At 48.6% G+C, this 23182-nt stretch overlaps 1 protein-coding gene across 3 annotated transcripts; it reads left to right on the top strand.

Annotated features, from left to right (window-relative positions):
• Window positions 1-275: 275 nt before the first annotated feature.
• On the top strand, window positions 276-20438 carry CLK2 (CDC like kinase 2). Of its 3 annotated transcripts, none has more exons than XM_077920517.1 (13): window positions 276-432; window positions 4874-5037; window positions 7131-7359; window positions 10394-10487; window positions 10893-10959; window positions 12096-12212; window positions 13568-13734; window positions 15153-15247; window positions 16097-16223; window positions 16361-16443; window positions 17694-17773; window positions 17931-18021; window positions 19710-20438. In XM_077920517.1, the coding sequence occupies exons 2-13, from the start codon at window positions 4874-4876 to the stop codon at window positions 19890-19892; spliced, it is 1497 nt and encodes a 498-aa protein (XP_077776643.1). In that variant the 5' UTR covers window positions 276-432; the 3' UTR covers window positions 19893-20438. The 3 variants fall into 3 exon arrangements, with proteins under 3 accessions (XP_077776643.1, XP_028564787.1, XP_028564791.1); XM_028708954.2 differs by having other exon boundaries at window positions 16094-16223; XM_028708958.2 differs by lacking the exons at window positions 276-432; window positions 4874-5037; window positions 10394-10487 and having other exon boundaries at window positions 7240-7359; window positions 16094-16223.
• The last annotated feature ends 2744 nt before the right edge of the window (window positions 20439-23182 follow it).

The raw sequence follows: 23182 nt of genomic DNA, 5'->3' as shown, positions 1-23182 counted from the left end.
CGCCCAAAAGGTCGAGGAGGGCATGACGGGAGTTGTAGTCCAGCAACTCGCAAGGCAAACCACGTTACCCTCCTTTCCAGGTGGGCGCGCGCCTCTTCCTCATTCCTATCTCTGCGGCTCCATTACGCCTCGCCCAACCCACCGCACGTCCGGCGGCGCCAGCACACGGCGCGTTCTTACGTCGCCTTCCGTCCCTCCCTCCCTCCCTCCCCCATACGTGCCGTACGTGGCGTGCGTATGTGCGTATGCTGGGCGCGCGTCGATCGCGAGCGCAACGGCGACGGCGACGCATGCGCGCCGCCACTCGCCCGTTCGCTCGGAGCAGCTGGTTTTGTCCCTCAGTTCGGGGAAGTGGGGAGACGAGGAGCCGCCGCCGCCGCCGCCAAGACGGACTTCTTGTGGGACAAGCGCACCGGGCTGGCGGCCAAGAGGGTGCGGGAAAGAGCGGGGGGAGGGCTGTTCTGGACGGGGTGGGGCGAGGGGAGCTCGCCCTCCGCCCCTCCCCCCGCTGTGGGGGTGGGGGGCATCTATGGGGCAGGACGGGGAGGGGCTCATGAGGGGCAGACCAGGCCCAGGGGGTGGCTGTGGGAGGGGGGTGACCTGGGGCAGCTCTTCCCTCGGTTCTCTTTCATTATTATTATTACTCTTAGTATTATTATTATTAATCACCTCTCATTAATTACCTTTCAGTTAATTACATCACAATAATGGGGGTCGTGAACAGTTATTGCATTATTATGTGCAGTTATTTCGTGAACAGTTATTACATTCTTATTATTACTATTACTATTATTATTAATCATCTCTCATTAATTACCTTTCAGTTAATTACATCACAATAATGGGGGGTCGTGAACAGTCGCCCCCACAACCACACTTCGGCCTTGGGAACAGCCAGGCGACCCCAGCAGGGTGGGCCTCTGAGAGAGCCCTGCTGGCAGCCTTATTTAGTTTCCTGTATAGGCCGCTCGATTGTAAACACAGGCACCCCTCGGAGTGGCTGGGGGAAAAGACTGGAAAGCAGCGAATAGCTCCGTTGGTAGAGCATAAGGCTCTTAATGCCAGGGTCGGATGGGCAGAAGGTTGTGGGGGGGGGTCTAGATGACCCTCGTGGTCCCTTCCAACTCTGCAAGTCTGTTATTACGTGAAATTGTCCTCCTGCTGCTGCAGTTGTTGTGGGTCAGGAGGGGCAGCTCTTCACTTGGCTCTCTCTTTGCTCTTGTTGTCGTTTATCGTATTTGTATTCCACCTTTTCTTCTGAGGAGCTGAAGGTGTTATTGCTGGCTTGTGCTCTCTCTCTCTCTCTCCCACCATTAATCACCTTCCCTAGCACTACATCATCACCCATTGTTGTTGTAGGGGTGGTGATTAACAGCAACCACAACCACACTTAGGCATTGTTTACAGCACAGTCCTAATGCAAGCAACACCAGGATGTGTGGATTGCATTGGGCTAAGAGCCCAACTTCGGGGTGTTATTTGTTTCATGTAATTTATTATCTGCAGCTTGATAGTAAAAACCAAATAAACCTCAAAAGGGTTTACAAAAAGAGTAAAGCGGTGAAATTATCAGTAAAGAAACCTCAGCTATTTAAAACAAAAAACCAGAACCAGATTAAAATGCATGCCAGCATTCTGCGTATCTGGATATGCTTGCCTAAGCAAGAAAATGTTTTTAGCAGGTGCTGAAAAAAGTACAGCGAAGTTGTGTAGACTTGCTGGAATTGGGAACTGTGTCTGTTAGGACTCACCCTCTTTTGACTATTTTAAATACTGAATTTTAAACAGAAGAGCCTAAGATAGGGCCTGTCTAATCCAGCATCCTGTTCTTAACAGCAATCAGATTTTCACGTTCCTGTGAGAAACCTGCAAATTATTTTAAATTGTTGTAACTCTGTCCTGGGACCTGCAGGCGAAAGGCAGGCAATACCAATAATAACAATAATATTTGAAACATTTGTATACCACTTAATTATTTGCATTTCTATGTGGTACCTATAAATGACAATCCACCGAAAACAGGACAACAAGCAAATTTATCATAAAATCAGACGTTTTATTTATTAGTTGCTTGTTACCGAGGGTGGTTTTCATATACATTCAGAGATTGAGAGAGAGAGAGAGGCTAACTTAAAATCTGTTGACTTCTGTGGATTTACTCTTGAGTAGGACTTAGTTGGATAAAATTCCATCACTCTAGGGGAGATGGGCAGCTCCTTTGGGGTGGCTTTTCATTGCAATAATAATGACAACGTCACTGTTATTTCTTTATTACATGTATATCCCACCATAGCTCAAGGTGGCATAAATGGGTCTCCCCCTCCCCATTTTTATCTTCACAAGAACCCTGTGAGGTAGGTTAGGTTAAGAGACAGCAGCTAGCCCAGGATCACTCACAGCTGAGCGGGGAATTGGACCCAGGTCTCCCAGAGTTCTAGCTCACCGCTTGAACTATTATGTGCCACACTGGCACACTAACATGGTTAGCAGCAGTGGTTTTATTTTTTAGGGGGGAAAGGTTCGATACTCACCATGAGATAAAGGCATTTGAAAGCAGGCCTGTATCAGGAAGTTTTTAATGCTTGATGTTTTATTATATTTTTATATTTTGCTGGAAGCTGCCCAGAGTGGCTGAGGAAACCCAGCCAGATTTGGGTGGGGGTATAAATAATAAAATTACTAAAGTTATTATTAACATCATGCCCTTTATATACCCAACACCAGCATTGTAGGGTGACTACTATAGCTTTTCAGGGGAGGAGGCTGACTTTCTTTTCATTAGCATGATTTTGTCATTGAATATGAAGAGTAATGACATTGTTGAGTAATGTGTCTGTAACAGATGCAGCACAATTGTGTGTGAAATGTGTTACAGTGACAGCAGGGTAAGAGGCTGGCTCCTGCTAGCATTATTTATTAGTAGTATATCAGTAGTAGTAATAGTAGTAATGACTTAACAACAGTAGCATTGTTAATAGTGTATTTGCAGTATTTTCAACACCATAATTGTATCTGAGGTGGGTGACGAGAGTAGTTTTTCAGTGCAAGTGTTGTTGTTGTTGAATTTAATAATGATGCTTATATTATTCAACCCTGTAGTTCGTAATATACGTAGCACCGTCACTGATGGTGGATAGGAAGGACAGATTTTCAAGGGACAGGTTCTGTTTTTAAAATTAGTTTCATTAATATTAATGATAAATTAACAGCAGCTTTGTTAACCGTGTGTGCCCCCCCATGGGTGGTCCGGAGGCTGACAAGAGAGCATTGCCTTTTCAGAGGTGGCCCCTGCTTGTGGAATGCTCTTCCCAGGAAGGCTCACCTGGCACAATCTTTATTTCTAGTTGCTAGGGAAATACCCTCCTCTTCACCTGCGATTTTGGCCCTTAATTTGAAGGGTTTCAGGCATTTCTGGCCTCTTTGAGTGGGGCATGATCTGTGAGCACTGGTGGAGGAAGGGGAGTGCGGAGGGAAAGCACCATGAAGCTCCGCCACTGTCTGTGAGACCCATCTTTTCAAGATGTGGTTTTAAGCCTTTTACCCGATTTGTTTTAATGAGGTCGCTCTAGATCACTTTTGTGAGGAAAGTGACTAACAAATATAAATAATATTATTTTTATAATATGTCATCATTTGTTGGCAAGGCACCTAATAAATGTGTTCTAGGTGCTGTAAAAAAAAAAGGTGTGGTGTGGATGTGGCCTAAGAAACTGATTTAGATACAGACTAAGAAATAGGTGTAGATAAATAATTCTGGACACTATTTGTATATTGAATTATTTTTTATCCTACTGGGTTGTTTTTTTAAGTCTGTAATGAATCCTGCTACCTATGTGCGTCCTGGCTGTCTTATTCTGCTCCTTTTACAGTTCCTTGTTTTTTTAAAGTTTGCTTTGTAAATTATTAGTCTGAACTGAAAAATGGAGCTGCATTTTGTGTGTGTCCTTGTTCTTTGTCTCCAGCTCAGCTTTGAGTTTGTTTGTTGTTGGTGCCATTTTCTTTTCTTTTCCTGCAGGGTTTCTAAAATGGTTTTCTTTGTGGTTCTTTTAGCTCTTTCGCATGCTGCTTTGAGTGTGTGGAAAGGTAGTGTGTTGCATAGATTTATGAGTCTCAAGCTCTTCTTGGCATGCTTAAACTCTGGAATGTGCTCCCACCTGAGCAGGTACTGAGGGCCACCTACCTGGATGGCTTCAAGTTTAAAAGAGGATTAGGCAAGGTCATGGAAGAGAAACTTGCACAGCTTCCTGTGTATCAATGAACACAAGGACCTCATAGAGGTGGGCAGAAAGACTGGGGGGGGGGGCGGATTTGTGATAGATTGGCAAGGATTTCTGATTCTCAGCTGTTTTAACAAGAGCAGTAACGAAAGCTCCCCTCCCACAATGGTGCATTCCATGACATCTTTTATTTGGGTGTAAGTCCCAGAGTGGCAGTTGGAATTTCCTCCCCAGGTTACAATTGCTGTGAATTCAAAGCAAAGGCGTGGGCAAGTGCATGCTTGGAGGCACTGGTCAGGAATGGAGGGAACTGTAGCCCTGCAAGATCTGGAAAGATACAGGCTCCTCCATCCCTGGGGGATAGGAAGAGCTATTTTAAGAGCAATTTGGAAACTCTGTATGGTCTTTTAAATAGCTCTTGTAAATGGCTCTTGATTGGATGTAACAGCATAATGGCAGGGCTTTTTTAATTAATGAAAAGCTTGTATAGATTAGTTTGTGTCAAAACACTATTTTGTTGACTGCTGGGGAAAACCCTTTGTTTCATTTTTTTGCAATTCAAAACAGGCTCCTCTCCCCCATTAACGTTTTAATTGCTGCTCACCTGGTGGCCAGTTTAGGTAGCCCCATTTAACCCTTCCCTCTTTTCCTTGCAGATGCCTCATTCCAGAAGGTTCCGCTCTTCAGAACGCAGCAGCCGGGGCAGCTTCCACGAGCGTTACAGAAGCCGCAAGCACAAGAGGAGGCGGAGTCGCTCGCGGTCGAGCAGCAGCGAGCGGCGCCACCGCAGAGAAGACAGCTATCATGTCCGTTCCCGCAGGTGAGCATGTGAGCAGAAGGTACCAAGAGCCAGCGCTGGCTGTGGCACCTGGAACAGGACCCTAGAAAAGAGTGGCTCTGGGTGAATGGCCCAACCTTCCCCAGCCTGGTGCCCTCTAGATCAGCCCTCTAGATTCAAACGAAGTAGGTTGCAAAGCCTATGCAAAGTCATTCGTAATTGTATTTGTATGCCGCTTTTATGCACCAAAATAATCATGCGCCAAGTGGCTTAAAACAAAGAAGACCAGAACAAACGCATTTCAAAATCAATTTCGTAAGAACACAATAAAGCAATAGCAAATATAAGGTAAAGGTAAAGGTACCCCTGCCCGTACGGGCCAGTCTTGCCAGACTCTAGGGTTGTGCGCTCATCTCACTCTATAGGCCGGGAGCCAGCGCTGTCCGCAGACACTTCCAGGTCACGTGGCCAGCGTGACAATCTGCATCTGGCGAGCCAGCGCAGCACACGGAAACGCCGTTTACCTTCCCGCTGGTAAGCGGTCCCTATTTATCTACTTGCACCCGGGGGTGCTTTCAAACTGCTAGGTTGGCAGGCGCTGGGACCGACCTTTCGATCGGCAAGTCCTAGGCACTGAGGCTTTTACCCACAGCGCCACCCGCGTCCCTAATAGCAAATATAACAACATACAAAAAGCAACATTTCAGTACTGTAACTTTAACAAGGTTACCTTAATAGCATTCTAAAGTAAAAATAGGAAGGGAGCTTGAAAGTTTCACCTTGGTCCTAGAAACAAGCCTCCCGTTATGTTGTTGCAAGTTTTATAAGCAAACCCCAAATCTTTAAGTGGTCTTTTTTATTTTGTTGGCAACTTACGATGCTGTGTTGTCAATTGTGGCAATAAATTAGTTAGTCACCATTCCAAGATGCTTTAGACTTGCAGGTTGCCATGCCAAAAACATTGGGATCCGCTGTTCTAGATGACGTTAGACTCCAGCTCCCATCATCCCTGACCATTGGCTGTGCCTGCTGGGGCTGAAGGGAGTTGGAGTCTGGAAGGCATCAGTTCAGGGAAGGCTGAAGGTTCCTGAGGCTTCTGTCTATATGGTGCGTGTGTGTGTTTGCACTGCCCATTCTTCCATGTTTTTGAGATGTACACTTGGGGGGAAAGAAACATGGTAAGCTCGCTGATGAGGCCTATTTTGTTTGTTTGTGTATATGCATAGCTGTCAACTTTTCCCTTTTCTTGCGAGGAATCCTATTCGGAATAAGGAAATTTCCCTTAAAAAAGGGAAACGTTGACAGCTATGGTGTGTGTGTGTGTATATATGTGTGTGTGTGTGTGTGTGTGTGTGTGTGTGTATATATATAATTCCAGAGGGGTAGTTGTGTATGATGTAGCGTACATAAAGGAAAGTACTTCTTCACACAGTGTACTGTTAAACTATGTAACTCACTTCCACAGGGGCCGGGCTGGCCACCAGCTTGGATGCTTTTAAAAGAGGATTAGAACAGTTCATGGAGGATGAGGCTATCAGTGGCTAATGGCACAATGGCTATGCTCTACATCTACTGTCAGAGGCAGCAGGCCCCTCGATACCAGGAACTGGGAACCGCACATGGATTGAGTTGCTGCTGCCCTGAGGTCCTGCTTGCAGGCTTCCCATTGGGGCATCTAGTTGACCCCAGTGAGAACAGGATGCTGGACTAAATAGGCCACTGGCCTGATACAGCAGGGCTCTTCTTGTGTTCTTGCATAAAGAGGGCCTCCTCTGATACTTTTATAAAAACTGTTTGGTGCACAATGAGTGGCTGAGAAGAGTGAGAACAGTGGCTGAGAACAGATGCATGCACAGCACAAAGGACGGTTGTAAACAGGGGCTGGGGACAACTGTTGATTAAATGCGAGGGGTATTGCTTGTCACTGAGATGCAACAACTTTGCATGCCGCAGCTCTTACATGTCATAGCAACTGGGTCCAGGGCGGCTGGGCAGGCAACAGGCACAAGCTGCAGGTCGGGGGGCAAGCCTGGTCCAGGCGGCACTGTGAACCAGCCTTGCCCAACACCCTTTGCCTCTGCTCCTGGATGCTGGCTGAACTGTGCCATGTTTCTCCCCCGCTGCCCTTCTCCCAGCTACGATGACCACTCCTCCGACCGGCGCGCCTACGACCGGCGCTACTGCGACGGCTATCGGCGAGACGGGTACAGCCGCGAGCGGGGCGACGCCTACTACGAGCCTGACTACCACCACTCCTACGAGTATCAGCGTTCCCGGGACGGCAGCTACCGCAGTTGCAAAAGCAGCCGCCGGAAGCGACGGCGGAGACGCCGCCGCAGCCGCTCCTTCAGCCGCTCCTCATCGGTGAGTAGTTGTCGCGGTCTCCAAGCCTCCAGAGGCAGCCAGAGTTCTTCCGCGAGAAACACGACTGCGCGGTGGATGCTTTCGAGGCCCTGGTATTAGTCCCAAGCCCCCTTCCGTTCCAGAAATGTCCACGCTGCTTGGAGGCTTGTCCTGCTCTGTGGAGAGTCCTAGATTGCTCCCACCCTTGTCTTTTGGTAAGGATGGTTACTAGCTATAATGGCTATGCTCTGCCTCCACAGTTGGAGGCAGTAATGCTTCCGAATACCATTCACAAGAGGGAGAGCGCTGTTTTGCTCAGGCTCAGGGTGCTGGACTGGATGGACCATTAGCCTGATCTGGCAGGGCTCTGCTTGTGCTCTTACGATGGACTGCAAATGCTGCTGCATTAGGGAAGTAAAAAGAGTCCAGTCTCCCCAGTGGCCAAGCTGGTCTTCCTGTGATGCCATCAATCGGAGCATGATGGTAATAGTCCTCTCCCTGGCTACTGTTCTCTAGGGGGCAGGCTGCCCCGATCTCAGAGGTAGCTCATAGCCATCATGACAACCAGCCATTGATGTCCTTCCCCACCTCATGAATTTGCCTGCATCCCCTTTTAAGGTCACCTGAGGTGCTCTCAGAGGGCTCAGGCCAGCCAGTGTCGAGGGTGGACTAATGCGTCCCCATCTGAGAGTTTTCAGACTGCTCTAGACGCACAGGCAAGGCCTGTGATTTTGTGCTAAGAAGAAGATTCACAGTTTGACTTCTTGCGACAACAGCCTCACCACGGGTGGGTGTGAATGATTTCAGCCTATCCCTTGCGGTGGGCCTCCTCAGCTTGTTTGCTCCCAGGTGGCTTTCTTCACCTCTACAAGTAGGGAGTAGAGGCCTCTGGAACCCTGCTGGCTCCATAGTCTAAATTTCAGGACCATGGTCCATCTAGCTCAGTATTCCCTACACTGACTGGCAGAGGCTCTCCTGGATTTCAGACAGGGGGTCTCTCCCTGTCCTACCTGAAGATGCAGCATCAGCAAAGCAGGTGCTGTGCCCCTGTCTTTCTCCCCACCCTGTTGTAAGCCCAACAGGGATGCCAGACTGGCAACCTGTGAGAGTATGAAATAGGAAACCAACTTTGTATTCCATCTATCTAGCCCAGTCTTTACATAGCCTGACCGGCAGTATCTCTCTAAAGTTTCTTTGGGGCAGAGGACCTTTCCCAGCCCTACAAGGAGATGCCAGCAACTGAGCAGGGGACCTTTTTCGCTTGCAAAGGATGTAGTTCGTTGAATTCTCTGCATATGAAGCTACTGAATACTGAGTCAGACAGCTGGTTCATTTTGCCCAAGACCAGCTCGCTTGATAGAGTTTGAAGAGGTTTTTAAAGTGATCAAGCTCTGTGTTATAGGAAGAAAACAGGTAGACCTTTTGTATACTCCCAGAACAGTGGGTGCCTGCCAGCTTTTTAACAGTTCTCATGGGGAATCTGTGGCTTTCCTGATACTGCTGGACTACAGCACGACCAGTGATTATGGGAGCTGTTGCCCAGCAACTTCTGGAGGTCGATAGGTTCTCTGTCGCTTCCCAGGGCAGGCATGGGCTTTATTGTAGAATTGGTGTGTCCCCAACTTCTGATAGCTGACACACATACCTTTCCCCGAACTAACAAATGAGGATGTTAAAAATTGAGGACACAATTCCTTCTTGCACCTAAAAACATGTTGCCTTTGAGGTTCTGTAAGAGTATGAACCAACAACTCCTTTGTTTTCTGTCGTGTGTCTGCTTCTCCTGGTCATACCTCTCGACTGGAAGGCCAGAGCAGTGACTTAGTCCAGAGATGCAGCAGGCAGCTTCGTACAAGAGCTCTTGCCTCTATGTGTCGGAAGGAATTGAAATCACCCCATCACACACTGTGCAAACATGCTGCAAAATTATCTTCTCCCCTGAAAGCAGAGGCTGTTCAAAAGGAGGCATGGCCAGAGCGCCAAATGGTGCAGAGAAAGAACAGTCAGGCTCTTCCACTCATGAGTCCTCTGGACTTTTGGGAGCCTTGAACCAGGAAATGTTCTGGTACACGGCGTAGGTACATAACTGACCCAACTTTTTTGGTTAGTGGATAGAGCTCAGCCAAAGTTCCACCTTACGGGGAGCTGTGTGCTTCAACCTAATTTCTCTCCTCGTGGTAACTGGGGAAAATGCGCCCTGAGGTTATAGCTTCTGGGAACATGGGGGATCTTCCTTAGACCAGTTCAGGCCTTTTGCCCATCTAGCCCAGTAGATTCTGACTGTCAGTGCTTCTCCTTGACCTCGGGCAGAGAAAGGTCTTGCCCATCACCAGCTGCCTGGAGTTGCCAGGGACTTTACCCTGGGCCTTCAGTCTACAGAGCATGTGCTCAGCCATCAAAGATCAGTTCCTTCCCTTCTCTGCATGTTGGGGGTAAGCAAGTCTAGGAGGCTGGAAAGGATGGGGTCGACCATGGAGGATTTCCACCCCTTGCCACTGATCGTCTGGTGGGGTCTGCTTCAAGCAAACCCCATCCCTTTCCTGTGGTTGCTGAGCTTCTGGCTGGTGAGCCACGCTCTGTGTGCTCTTCCAGCATGTAGACCCTATCATGCGAGGACCCAACTTTTCTCTCTGCCCTGTCCTTTTTTACTGCCTTGGGTGGGTCTGTTTTGTGGAAGACTTTCTCCATATATATATATTTATATATTTTACTACTACTTCTTTGATTATACATTTTATTTTTATTTTTTTAAAAGAGAGATTTCCTAAGCTAGTGTGTGTGTTATCTTGACTTTTTTTTCCCTTGCAATATCCCTTATCGTTTATATATATATGCGCCTCTGCGCCGTATGAATTGGCCTGGGAATCGTCCCTCCTTCCTTCCTCAAATCTGCCAACGGGCCTACCTACCATTTCCATGGGTGACGCTTGGCTGGCTGGCTTGCCCCTGCGCTGGTTTGAAAACGCCCCGAATTGGCCGGGTGAATGAATGAATGAAAACACGAAAACCCTCCCCTCCTCCGCCTGTGCCTGCGTTTTTGGGGACCCCCCCGCAGCGGAGTCAGCAAAGCGGCCGGAGAGCCAAGAGCGTGGAAGACGACGACGAAGGCCACCTCGTCTATCGCATCGGCGACTGGCTTCAAGAAAGATGTACAGCCAAATCGTAACATAATCTAGTCTCTAGTTAAGCTCCCGTTGCAGTCGCGCAGTTGCTCTCTTAGCTCCCCCCTCCCTCCCTGTTCCTTTTTTATTTTTCTTCGCAGTATTAATTGTTGTTGTTATTTTTTTTAAGGGAAAAAAAAAAAGCCCAGCCCTTCTTCTGTTTCCTTTTCTTTAAAGAGTCTCCCTTCCCAACTCCTTTCTCTGTTATCTTTTCATATTGTTACCCAAAGTGTCAGGGATTGAATTAGTTTGCAGGGGCCTCCCTGTCTTGGCTCTTTGAGCTGGCAAAGGCAGCCTTTGTGATGGTGTGTTATGCGCTGTGACCAGACACTGCTTATTCTCTTACATTCTCTTTCTCTCTTTCTCTTTCTCTGTCTCTCTCTCCTTTCTCAGACGAGATTATTAGCACCCTCGGAGAGGGCACTTTTGGCCGGGTGGTACAGTGTGTGGATCACCGCAGGTGAGTGAGCAGAAGGTGGCAGAAGGAAGCAGCATTTGGGATTCTTGTCTAAGCGGCAGCTGTGCTGGCCACTTGCAGCAAACATAGCAAATGTGTTCTGCTTAAAGGTTTATGGGGCTGAATCTTGCATTGTGGGTTGGAATTGCTTTTCTGTGAGGAACAGCAAAAGCACCTGGGCATCCTCCAGCTTAGAAAAAAGGGGTAACTCAAGGGTTGTGAGGGACGCGGGTGGCAATGTGGGTAAAACCTCAGTGCCTAGGACTTGCTGATCGTAAGGTCGGCGGTTCGAATCCCCGCGGCGGGGTGAGCTCCCGCCGTTCGGTCCCAGCTCCTGCCCACCTAGCAGTTCGAAAGCACCTCTAAGTGCAAGTAGATAAATAGGGACCGCTTACCTAGCGGGAAGGTAAACGGCGTTTCCGTGTGCGGCGCTGGTGCTGGCTCGCCAGCGCAGCTTAGTCACGCTGACCACGTGACCTGGAAGTGTCTTTGGACAGCGCCGGCTCCTGGCCTCTAGAGCGAGATGAGCGTGCAACTCCAGAGTCGGTCACGACTGGCCCATACGGGCAGGGGTACCTTTACCTTTACAAGGGTTGTGGGGAAGGGTCCTAGCTCACTGCTAGAGCATCTGCTTTACATGCCGGAGGTCCCAGCCTCAGTCCCCAGCATCTCCAGGTAGGGCTGGGGAAAAGGCTCCTGTCTGAAATCCAGGAAAGTCAGCATAGCCTGTACTGAACAGAGGAGACCCAATGGTCTGACTCAGTAGAAGGCAGGTTCCTAGAGTGTCTCTGTAATATTTGCTTGATACAGCGGTAGGTCAGTTGGCCATAGGTCAGTTGTAGAGCATCTGATTTGCATACAGGAAGTCCCAGGTTCAAGCTGAAGCATCTCCAGGTAGGGCTGGAAATGTCCCCTGCTTGAAACCCCAGGGAACCTGTGCCGGTCAGTGTAGACAGTAGTGAGCTAGATGTTCTAATGGTCTGACTAGTACAGGGGTCAGTAATAACCACTTCTGGAGGGCTCCACAGGTTCTCTATAGTCAGAAGTTGAGATGATGAATAGCATTTCAAGCATCTCTCCCCGCCTTCTTCCACCCAAATACCTTGATTCTGAGATACTTCTCCTGCATTCCTCCCAAGGGGCAATACACGGGTGGCTCTAAAAATTATCAAGAATGTGGAAAAGTACAAAGAGGCAGCTCGGCTGGAGATCAACGTGCTGGAGAAAATTAACGAGAAGGATCCGGAGAACAAGAAGTGAGTAGCGCTAACACATCTGGAAATAGGTGTGTGCACCCTCTGCAAAATCTCTTGTCACGGAGAAGAACTCTGGCCCAGCCTTTCCCCCCCTGGTTTGCCTTCCTAGACCAGGTCCAGGAACTCCTGGCTTTCTCCTACAGTGCCACCTAGTGGAGATTACTTATATATCTGTAAAAGAACTCAAGGGCAGTGTAGAAATGTCTTTACCTTTGGTAGCTGGTGGTCATTGGGTTAGGCAGGTTAGACTGAGAGAAGTAGCAGCCAGCCTATGGCCCACCTAGTAAGCAGAGTTGTTGCAACAGCCAAGGGGGGAGCTGAGCATCGCTGTTCTCCGAGCACAATTCAAAGTGTGTGTGCTGACCTTTAAAGCCCTAAACAGCCTCAGTCCAGTATACCTGAAGGAATGTCTCCACCCCCACTGAGGTCCAGCACCGACGGCCTTCTGGCGGTTCCCTCGCTGCGAGAAGCCATGTTACAGGGAACCAGGCAGAGGGCCTTCTTGGTGGTGGCACCCGCCCTGTGCAACGCCCTCCCATCAGATGTCAAAGAGAAAAATAACTACCAGACTTTTAGAAGACATCTGAAGGCAGGGAAGTTCAGGGAAGCTTTTAATGTTTAAACCAGCCAGATGGGCGGAGTATAAATATATCATCATCATCATCATCATCATCATTTATTATTTTTTCAGGGGAGGCAGTGGAGAGGCCTTGACTGCCCTTCTCTCTCCTGCTTTAACCTGATAAAACGGCTGCAGCTAGTTGAGGGGGGGCGGGTTTTTGAAAAGAATAATCTTTTGTTGGATTGTTATATATAATAGCAATTATATATAACACCCCCACCCCCATAACAGGTATCAGGTTGCACATTAACATGAACAATTCTTATAAATATCTACAAGTTATCTTAATGTCCGGCATGTAACGTTCTGGAGACAGCACAAAAATTGTGCTATCTCTCTCTGTCATTCCCAAGGAAGAAATATAGTTCAAGCCGTCCTCTTCAGGAGAGTAAAACAAGCAAAGATGCTTTGTGGAGAGTTTTATCTTCAAGACCAGTTTCATTCATATATGGAGTAAATGGCCACCATATTGCAAATCCCCCCTCCTTTATAACTTCTGAGTTATTTTCTCAGTAGTGGCCAATTACCAGACATTTCTGTAGCCCGAGTCGTGGGATAGTCCTTGTGTGAGGCCCTCAGGGTTTCAGCCATAACTAGCCGAGTGGCCACTAAAAGAATAGGCAATAAATATTTGCGAGTCCCATCACTCTCCTCCTCATGTAGCCTGATAAAACAACTGCAGTGAGTTGCAGGGAGGAATCTTCAACTGCCTGTGCCTTTCTCTGTCCTCCAGCCTGTGCGTGCAGATGTACGATTGGTTCGACTATCACGGTCACATGTGCATTTCCTTCGAGCTGCTGGGACTCAGCACCTTTGACTTCCTGAAGGACAACAATTACCTGCCTTACCCCCTCCACCAGATAAGGCACATGGCCTATCAAGTGTGCCTGGCTGTCAAATGTGAGTGCCAAGGGCAGACACGGGCTGGGGTGGGAGGGCAAGTGGGGACAAGAGGCTGCAGGAAGACGCAGGCCTCCTGGATCTGGACGGTTTAATGCATTTGTTTATTTAGGCCATTTCCGTTTAAAAAAAAAAATAGCCTGCAGCTCTCGAGTTGCAGCTTTTGGTAGTTTAGAGAAAAGCTGAACAAGAGGTGACGTGAAGTTTGTAAAACATTTCGTGGCCTGGAGAAAGTACACAAGAGCCCAGCAGGATCAGGCCAGTGGCCCGTCTAGTCCAGCATCCTGTTCTCATAGAAGAAGAAGAAGAGTTTGGATTTGATATCCCGCTTTATCACTACCCTAGGGAGTCTCAAAGCGGCTAACATTCTCCTTTCCCTTCCTCCCCCACAACAAACACTCTGTGAGGTGAGCGGAGCTGAGAGACTTCAGAGAAGTGTGACTGGCCCAGGGTCACCCAGCAGCTGCATGTGGAGGAGCGGGGAATCGAACCCAGTTCCCCATATTATGAGACTACCACTCTTAACCACTACACCACACTGGCTCTCATAGCGGCCACCAGATGCCTGTGGGAAGCAGCACCCAAGCAGAAAAATGCAGTTCCCTCTTGCATTTTTCAGCAGCTGGTATACTGCAGTATTACTATAAACTTGCCTCATAGGGGAGTTGCAGGGACAGACCCGGAACATGACGTCTTCCCCCTTCCTGGACTCTAGAACCTGAAACAGGTTCTTACATTTTGCGTACCCGGAAGGCAGCCACCTGCACAAAGTCGAGAGGTTTTTGCGTCTTTGCAGACACCCCTGCCCCACTCTGTCCTCCATCCTGGCAAGCCAGAGTGATGGTTGCAGTTCAAGGACATGTTCCAGCCACACAAATCCGCTTCAGGAGGAGACAGAGCAGGGCTGCTGAAAGGTGTAGTCTGTTGAGCCTCGCAGAGACTCAGTGGAGAGGTACCGGAGGCCACATTTGGTCTTCAGTTCCTCACTCACCTCTGCCATAGATCCCTGGAAGGCCGGGCTTGCTTTGCACGAAAAATGTCCACGCTCAAACTTTGAAATCTCCAGTTAAAATAATCCCAGGCAGAAAAGCCAGACAACACTCTGTGCGCCCTTCGATGAGACATTACTCTCCAGCAGTCTCTCTTTGTAGAAAGCAACTTGGTTATGTTCAGCTGCAGCCAGGAGGGAAGTGGATGTGTTAATCCTGGAAAGATGAAAATGTTGTCTTTAAAAGGTTTCAGAGGAGAGGGCTTGGATGGGAGGGCTGCTGACCTGTGGCCTGGTTCACGTGGAGAACTTTTAGAGCTGTGCAGGATGAACGAGTACAGCTTTTCCTTGGCGAGTTTTAACATCCTACCTTGTACCCACCTCTCGTGTCAAAATCTGACGTGGTTTCATTTCCTCCCTTCCCCTACAGTTTTGCATGAAAACAAGCTCACGCATACGGACCTCAAGCCCGAAAACATCCTCTTTGTCAACTCTGATTATGAGATGACCTACAACCTGGAAAAGGTGAGTCTGTGCGTTGGATAAATCCGTATGCAACAAACAGGCCAGACCGGGGGTGGCCAAAGCTCCCTTTGCGTATCGCAGTCTTTGCAGCATTGGCTTCAGAGAGGAAAGAGTGACAAGCAGGGCTGCTTGGCAGGATATAGGAAGCTGAAAGGCACAGAATCAAGACCGTTGGGCCATCTAGCTCAGTATTGTCTACACTGACTGGCAGCACCTCTTCAGGGTTTCAGGCAGGGAGTCTCTACCCACCCTACCTGGAGGTGCCAGAGAATGAACCAGGAATCATCTGCATGTAAAGCTGCGTCCTTTCCCCATCCTTGCCTGGGACATCAATCAAGGTGTGGTGAACCTTTTTCAGCCTGAGGGCCACATCCCCTCTTGGGCAATCTTCCAGGGGCCAGAGGCAAAGTGCACAGAGCAACAAACATCAAGTTTCCCCAGTGTACAGTAGGCTAGTTTCAGTGTTTCCCAAACTTGAGTCTCCAACTGTTTCTGGACTACAATTCCCATCATCCCTGACCATTGGTCCTGCTAGCTGGAGATGATGGGAGTTGTAATCCAAAAACAGCTGGAGACCCAAGTTTGGGAAACACTGCTACCCACATTCTAACCCCCCTTCTTGATCTTCCAAGCAAGAGGCATTATGGGAGTCCCAGGGCATATTCCAGCCAAGCAAAAAATGCTCAGAAGCCAGGGTGGGAGGTGAAGCAGAGCTGCTGGGGGATGTGGCCTGGGGAAGTGGGGTGCAGCCAGATATAGAGGCCCCCAAGCCTGACGCCCCCCCTCCAGCCTGCATTAAGTGCCCCTTCCCCTTCTTTTCTTCCCTTGTCTCCCCCTCCCCACAAGAAGCGAGACGAGCGGAGCGTCAAGAACACGGCCGTCCGGGTGGTCGATTTCGGCAGCGCCACCTTCGACCACGAGCACCACAGCACCATCGTTTCCACGCGGCACTACCGGGCCCCGGAAGTCATCCTGGGTCAGTGTCTTGGCGCTCACTTGATTTGGGGGTTGCTAGTGAGTTTGTGCAGGTGGGCAGGAAGATCTGCACAAGACTGGGCTGGTGAGGAGAGGTGGGGCTGGGCAACCTGCTGAAATTCTTTCTCGGTATGACAGAGCTCGGTTGGACCCAGCCCTGCGACGTCTGGAGCATCGGCTGCATCATCTTCGAGTACTACATGGGCTTCACTTTGTTCCAGGTGAGCATCTCACAAGGTCTGTAGCACAAATTGCCTGTAGCGTCGGTTCTCAAAACTCCGTCCCCAGCACAAAGACCTCACTACAACACTGGCAACCAACTGTCAGGGGCTGGACTGAGGAGGAATGGTGGGAGCCGCTGCTGCCGCTCACCTCTCTCTGCAGCTTCCTGGGGAGAGGAGGACAGTGTAGATTTAGAACAGTGGTTTGCCGAAAGGCATAGTTCAGAGGCTGACGGGGAAAACGGGGGTATACTGGGGAGCAGCAGGAAGGAGCAGCATCGGGGGAGAGACATTTAACAGACTCAGTGTCTCTTGAAAGCATTCCTGATCCTCCCTCTCCCAAAACCAGACGGGCTGTGTGAGCAGCAGAACAGAAATCTCAGAGGCAGAAAGCACTGGCCAGCCGGCACAGGGGTGATGTATATTAGGAGGGACTGAAGGGGTGGGACTTTACTTAGAACAACACCATTATTGTAAAGACAGTGTTCCTTTGTCTCTCTCTGTGAATACAATCATACCTCGGATTAAAGTTGCTTCAGGTTGAGTGTTTTCGGGTTGCGCTCTGTGGTGACCCGGAAGTAACGGAATGCGTTACTTCTGGGTTTCGCTGCTCGCGCATGCGCAGAAGCGGCGAATCACGACGTGCAGAAGCGGGGTGCGTTCTCTTCAGGATGTGAACGGGGCTCCGGAATGGATCCCGTTCACATCCAGAGGTACCACTGTACTGAAAAAATTATGTGGTAAGAACTCTTTATGTGGTAAGAAGCGGACAAGGAGCAATGGATCCAAACTACAAGAAAGAAGATTCCACCTAAACATTAGGAAGAACTTCCTGACAGTAAGAGCTGTTCGACAGTGGAATTTGTTGCCAAGGAGTGTGGTGGAGTCTCCTTCTTTGGAGGTCTTTAAGCAGAGGCTTGACAACCATATGTCAGGAGTGCTCTGATGGTGTTTCCTGCTTGGCAGGGGGTTGGACTCGATGGCCCTTGTGGTCTCTTCCAACTCTATGATTCTATGGTTATCTGCCTTTTGACTGCCACCAAGGGAGGGATCGTAATTCCCTGAAGCCTTGATAGAGCTTTGACACCAACTTCAAAACGAAATGTTATTTTGGCATGTGTCTCCAGCAGGGAGACAGCCAGTCACGTTGCCCACCAGCTGCCTCTGGGCTAAAGCTCCCAGCATGGTGCTTCATTCTCTCCCCCCCCCCCAAAAAACCATTTTTCAATCCCAAGCTGTTTTTCTTTCAGACCCATGATAACAGAGAGCATCTGGCAATGATGGAGCGAATCCTGGGTCCCCTTCCATCGAGGATGACCAGGAAGACCAGGTGGGGCCTTTTTGGTGCTCATGTGTGAGATGGGATGGGAAAATCTGAAACGCTTCCTTCCTTTGGGGTTGTTGGGTGGGTGGCTGCTCCCTAACCCCTCCACTCACCTGGCTTTGTGTACTCTGGACCTCACCTGGCCGTTCCTCGTTCACTGCAGGAAGCAGAAATACTTCTACCACGGCCGCCTGGACTGGGACGAGAACACCTCTGCTGGGCGCTATGTTCGAGAGAACTGCAAGCCGCTGAGGGTAAGGCTGCTTTGTGATGGGAGATCTGGAGGGATGTCACAGGGTCTGGGAGAAGGGTTGGGCAAGGCGGGTTGGCTGGCACCAGCGGAAACTCTGGGTAGGAGCAAAGAGCAGCTTTCACCTACGAAGTGAAATATAACGAGACATAAGGAGAGCCTGCTGGATCAGGCCAGTGGCCCATCTAGTCCAGCATCCTATACAGTGACTGGCCAGGTGCCCCAATGTGGAACCCTCAAGCAAGTCCTGAACACAAGAGCAAGCTCCCCTCTGGCCTCTGGCCATGGAATAGCCAATTGGTAGCCTCACCCTCCCCAAATTTCCCCAATCCTCTTTTAAAGCCATCCAAGCTGTTGGCCGTCATTGCCCCCTGCGGGAGCAAGTTGCATAGTTCAGCTGTGTGCTGCGTGAAGAAGTCCCGTGTTTTATTTGTCCTGAATCTTCCAGCTTTCATATTCCTTAGATGCCCCCAAGTTATAGTGTTTCTGAGTGACGGGGGGATTCTTTTCCCTCTCCACTTTCTCCAGGCCATACGTCTCTGTCATCCCACCTGTTACTCACTTTTTTTCTAAACCAGTAATAAAAGATATATAAGCTAGGTGCCAAATGGCTTCTTAAACCCAGGGTTGCAGTCTCCAAAACAATGCCTCAGTTGCCATTTGGGGGCCAGGCAGCTCAAAGGTCACGTTTTTCAGTACGACTTCTTGGTTCCTGAAATTTGTTCTGATTGCGCAGATAAAATATGATGGATAGAATTCTACAGGTTGGGGTCTTAATGTGTGAAAACAATCCAGATCCAAGGATCCCCCGGCATTCATCTCCAGATGGTGGAGACGTCAGGCGCCATCCTGGCACCCTGGCATCTTCACTTGGTCGCATGTGGCCAATAGCCAGGTGCAAAATGTGCCTGGCAAATTTCGAACGTTGCCCTAAACCTAAGAATTGCCTTTCCTCGTGAGGGGGTTGCTGCATCCCCTTAATCATTTCGCTTACCCTTTGGGGAACTTTTCCCAGCTAAAGGTAAAGGGACCCCTGACCATTAGGTCCAGTCGTGGCCAACTCTGAGGTTGTAGCACTTATCTCGCTTTATTGGCCGAGGGAGCTGGCGTACAGCTTCCGGGTCATGTGGCGAGCATGACTAAGCCGTTTCTGGGGAACCAGAGCAGCTCACGGAAACGCCGTTTACCTTCCCGCCAGAGCGGTACCTATTGATCTACTTGCACTTTGAGGTGCTTTCGAACTGCTAGGTTGGCAGCAGCAAGGACCAAGCAACAGGAGCTCACCCCGTCACGGGGATTCGAACCGCCAACCTTCTGATCGGCAAGTCCTAGGCTCTGTGGTTTAACCCACAGCGCCACCCGCGCCCCAGCTCTACAATACAGTGGTACCTCGGGTTAAGTACTTAATTCGTTCTGGAGGTCCGTACTTAACCTGAAACTGTTCTTAACCTGAAGCACCACTTTAGCTAATGGGGCCTCCTGCTGCTGCCACGCCGCCGGAGCATGATTTCTGTTCTCATCCTGAAGCAAAGTTCTTAACCTGAAGCATGTGTAAGCTGAAGCGTATGTAACCCGAGGTACCACTGTATCCCTTTTGTGGTGAGGCTACCAGAACGGCACACAGCATCCCCCTAGGTTTGCCTCCAGCAGCCGGTCTTTCCTTGCGTTCTGACAGCCGCCTTCTCTCCACAGAGGTACCTGGCCTCCGAGGCCGAAGAACACCACCAGCTCTTCGACCTCATCGAGGGCATGCTGGAATACGAGCCGGCCAAGCGGCTGACACTGGCCGAGGCCCTGAAGCACCCCTTCTTTGACTCCCTGAAGCTGCAGCCTGGCCCCAAAGCCTGGGACTCCAGCCGTGACATCAGCCGGTGACCAGCATAGTTCCTCATCCTTGACTCATCCCACCCCCCCGATACCTTCCCGCACATTCGGCCCCTGTGGAGGCTCGTGCAGGTTACGCTCATGCATTTTGGTGCTTTAAAAATAATAATAACAGGGACGACGATAATACAGACTGCGTCCTGATTCACCACAGGCTCCCTTTTTTGTTATCATGTAAAGCTTGTTAATATGTGAGATAGTGTGTGTATATATATAAATATAAATATATATATATATATATATAAACATGCAGGAAATCTTGTGGCATTTCCCACCTGCCCCCATTCCTGTAAATAATGTGACTCCCCCTCTGAATACGGTGCCCTCTTCTCCTCTCCTGCTCCTGCTGTACATAATTCCAGCCCCCTCTCTCCCCTCTGCAGAGTGTTCTCCACGTCCCCATGTAAGTTATAAGGCTGGTGGGATCCCCTTTGGGGAATTATTTTTGGATACTAAACCATAGCCCATTCCAATGCCAGGATTTTATATGGATTTTGTACAGTCTTTGTGGGAAAATGAAATAAAATATGACATGAATTAATGCTTATAAGGGCTGCTGTTTGGGATGCTGCTTGTACCTGTCTCCTTCCTTCTCTGTTTCGTTTGCCCACCTCAGTCCTGACAATGGTTAATAGGATTCCAATGGGAAGTGGAATGTCTTAATAGTCCGCTGCCCCAACTATCATTTAAAGTTTGGTAAACTTAAAATGGGTGGTATAGTGGTTGGAGCAGGGGGCTAGCACCTGGGAGACCAGGTTTCAAATCCTCACTCAGCCGTGTTGAGATTCCTGCATTACAGAGGGCTGGACTAGATGACTCTCGAGGTCCCTTCCAACTCTACAATTCTATGAAGCTCTCGCTGCGTAGCCTCAGGCCAGTCGCTGCCTCAAAAGACACACAACACCACCAATTTGTGGAGGGCAGGGTTGCGTCCCAAGTCAATCATAAAGTAGACCCATTGGAAATTAACCAGGCAGCGCTAGGCATGTCCATTCAGAGTGGAAACAAGAGGAGATACCGACGATAGAAGAATGGAGACTAAAACTGATAGACTATGCGGAACTAGACAAATTAACTGGAAAAATCAGATATACTAAAGACCAAAAGTTCATCGAGGACTGGGGAAAATTGGTGGATTATCTGAAAAACATATGTGGTATAAACACAACGTTAGTGGGTTTTCAAGAGGCACTGTAAAAAATCAAATAAGTATTGTTTATTAAAAATAATGGGATTAAGGAGGAATAATGGCAATATAAAAAAAAGGGAATGCGTATTAAAGATATAAAAATGGATGACTCTCAGAGACGCTGAAGGAAGTTCAAAACAGACACAATTTGTTGTATTCAGGTTAAAATGCATAACTGGATGAAAATTAATAAAAATTTATTGGGAAAAAAGGCATGTCCATTCAGGTCACTGGGTCTAATTTGAGTAGTTCCACTACCCCTCAAGCTTGGGTGGTGGCAGCCCAGGACAGGGCCTTCTCGGTGGCAGCCCCTCAGTTGTGGACTTCCCTCCCACAGAGGTCCACCTGGTACCTTCGCTAGACAACTTTTGGTGAATACTCAAGATGCACCTCTTTGCCCTGGGCTTTGACACCTGAGATGTCTGTTTTCAGGGCTCGCACCCTTGTTCCTGTGACTAATCTGTTTTAACTTTTTAAAATTTTAAATAGTTGTTGGACCCTGCCTTGGGACCTGCGGATTGGGCAATAAATTTAATGATGATACAGAGATTTGTATTTAAATAGGTCCCCGTAAGATTTCCTACCACCAACTTTTCCTATAAGGTCCTCAAAATTACAATAATATACCGTTACAAAAAATGGCGAGGAAAATGTTTTAGCAACTATAAAATGAGTAAACCCAGTCGAAGTGGAACAGAGCAGTATAAATTCATTAAAACAAAATGCCTTTAGTTGTCAAATGCCAGGCTGAAGTGTCACATGTTCATTATATGGAAGGGAGTGTCGCAATTTGGGGCCACTGCTGAGAAACGTAAGCATTTCTAAGCACATTTTACCCTAAAATGGGCGTCTTTTTACTCACCTGGGTATGTTGTGCTGAAAAATACATTGCCTAATCTGGAGACAAGCAAGCACCGATGGGTAATTACAGGGTTTATCCGAAATGGAAACAGGAACAAGTACCAACATTGGAGGAGTGGAGAATGAAGCTGATGGACTATGCAGAACTTGATAAACTGACAGGGAAGATCAGATATCTACGAGATCAAAAGTTCATCGAGGACTGGGGAAAGCTAGTGGAGTATTGGGAATGTATAAGTGATAATGAAATAACGTTAGTGGCATTTAAAGAAGCTCTGTAAAAACCTAAGAAATATTGTAAGAAAGAAAAACAAGTGTGGAAGGGTATGTTAAAAGGCAATAGAAAATTTAGGAAATGTGTAATTAAAAAGTCTAATTCGGATGATTGTCAGAGAGGCTGAAGGAAGTCCAAAAATGAGAAAATTTGTTAAAGTTGTAATGTGGTGCGATATGTATTTTTCTTGATGAAAATTAATAAAAATATTACCAAAATAAAAATAAAAATTACAGGGTTTATCCAGTGTTAGTCCTACTCAAAGTAGACTCATTAAAATGGTTTTGTTTATTACTTTCGGTAGGTCTACTAATGCTGGGGAAAACCCCAATGTTCTGATCTGTGCACTACATCAGGTGACACGAATTAGGTCAGAGGCGGATCGTGGTGTTGGCGTCACGGTGAGTTTTGAGTTCTTTTTTTAAAAGCATGTGTCCAGGGAGCTGGAATCCTTCCAGCTTTGCAAGTCAGTGGGGCTGGGCCATCCCTGCAGGCTTAAATGACAAAGTCACGAGGGCTGACCCATGGCAGATCCCCGTTGGCTGTTCTTGCTCTTGATCCCTCTCCTGGATCCGTTCTAGAGGGCTAGTGTGTTAATCTGTTAAAACAAGTGCAAAGTCTTAATCAAAGTACAAACAACCGTTAAAGGTAAAGGTAAAGGTACCCCTGCCCGTACGGGCCAGTCTTGACAGACTCTAGGGTTGTGCGCCCATCTCACTCAAGAGGCTGGGGGCCAGCGCTGTCCGGAGACACTTCTGGGTCATGTTGCCAGCGTGACAAGCTGCATCTGGCGAGCCAGCGCAGCACACGGAAACGCCATTTACCTTCCCGCTAGAAAGCGGTCCCTATTTATCTACTTGCACCCGAGGGTGCTTTCGAACTGCTAGGTTGGCAGGCGCTGGGACCGAGCAGCGGGAGCGCACCCCGCCGCAGGGATTCGAACCGCCGACCTTTCGA

Source organism: Podarcis muralis, chromosome 16 (assembly GCF_964188315.1).
Source record: "Podarcis muralis chromosome 16, rPodMur119.hap1.1, whole genome shotgun sequence".
Taxonomy (NCBI): domain Eukaryota; kingdom Metazoa; phylum Chordata; class Lepidosauria; order Squamata; family Lacertidae; genus Podarcis; species Podarcis muralis.
Note: the sequence above shows the minus strand (reverse complement) of the source record. Positions and strands in the feature narration are given on the sequence as shown.

Coding starts and splice junctions, on each gene's coding strand:
- CLK2 (XM_028708954.2), top strand. CDS start 4,874: ATGCCTCATTCCAGAAGGTTCCGCTCTTCAGAACGCAGCAGCCGGGGC. Junction 7,360..10,393: donor CCTTCAGCCGCTCCTCATCG/GTGAGTAGTTGT, acceptor ACCCCCCCGCAG/CGGAGTCAGCAAAGCGGCCG. Junction 13,735..15,152: donor AGTGTGCCTGGCTGTCAAAT/GTGAGTGCCAAG, acceptor CTTCCCCTACAG/TTTTGCATGAAAACAAGCTC.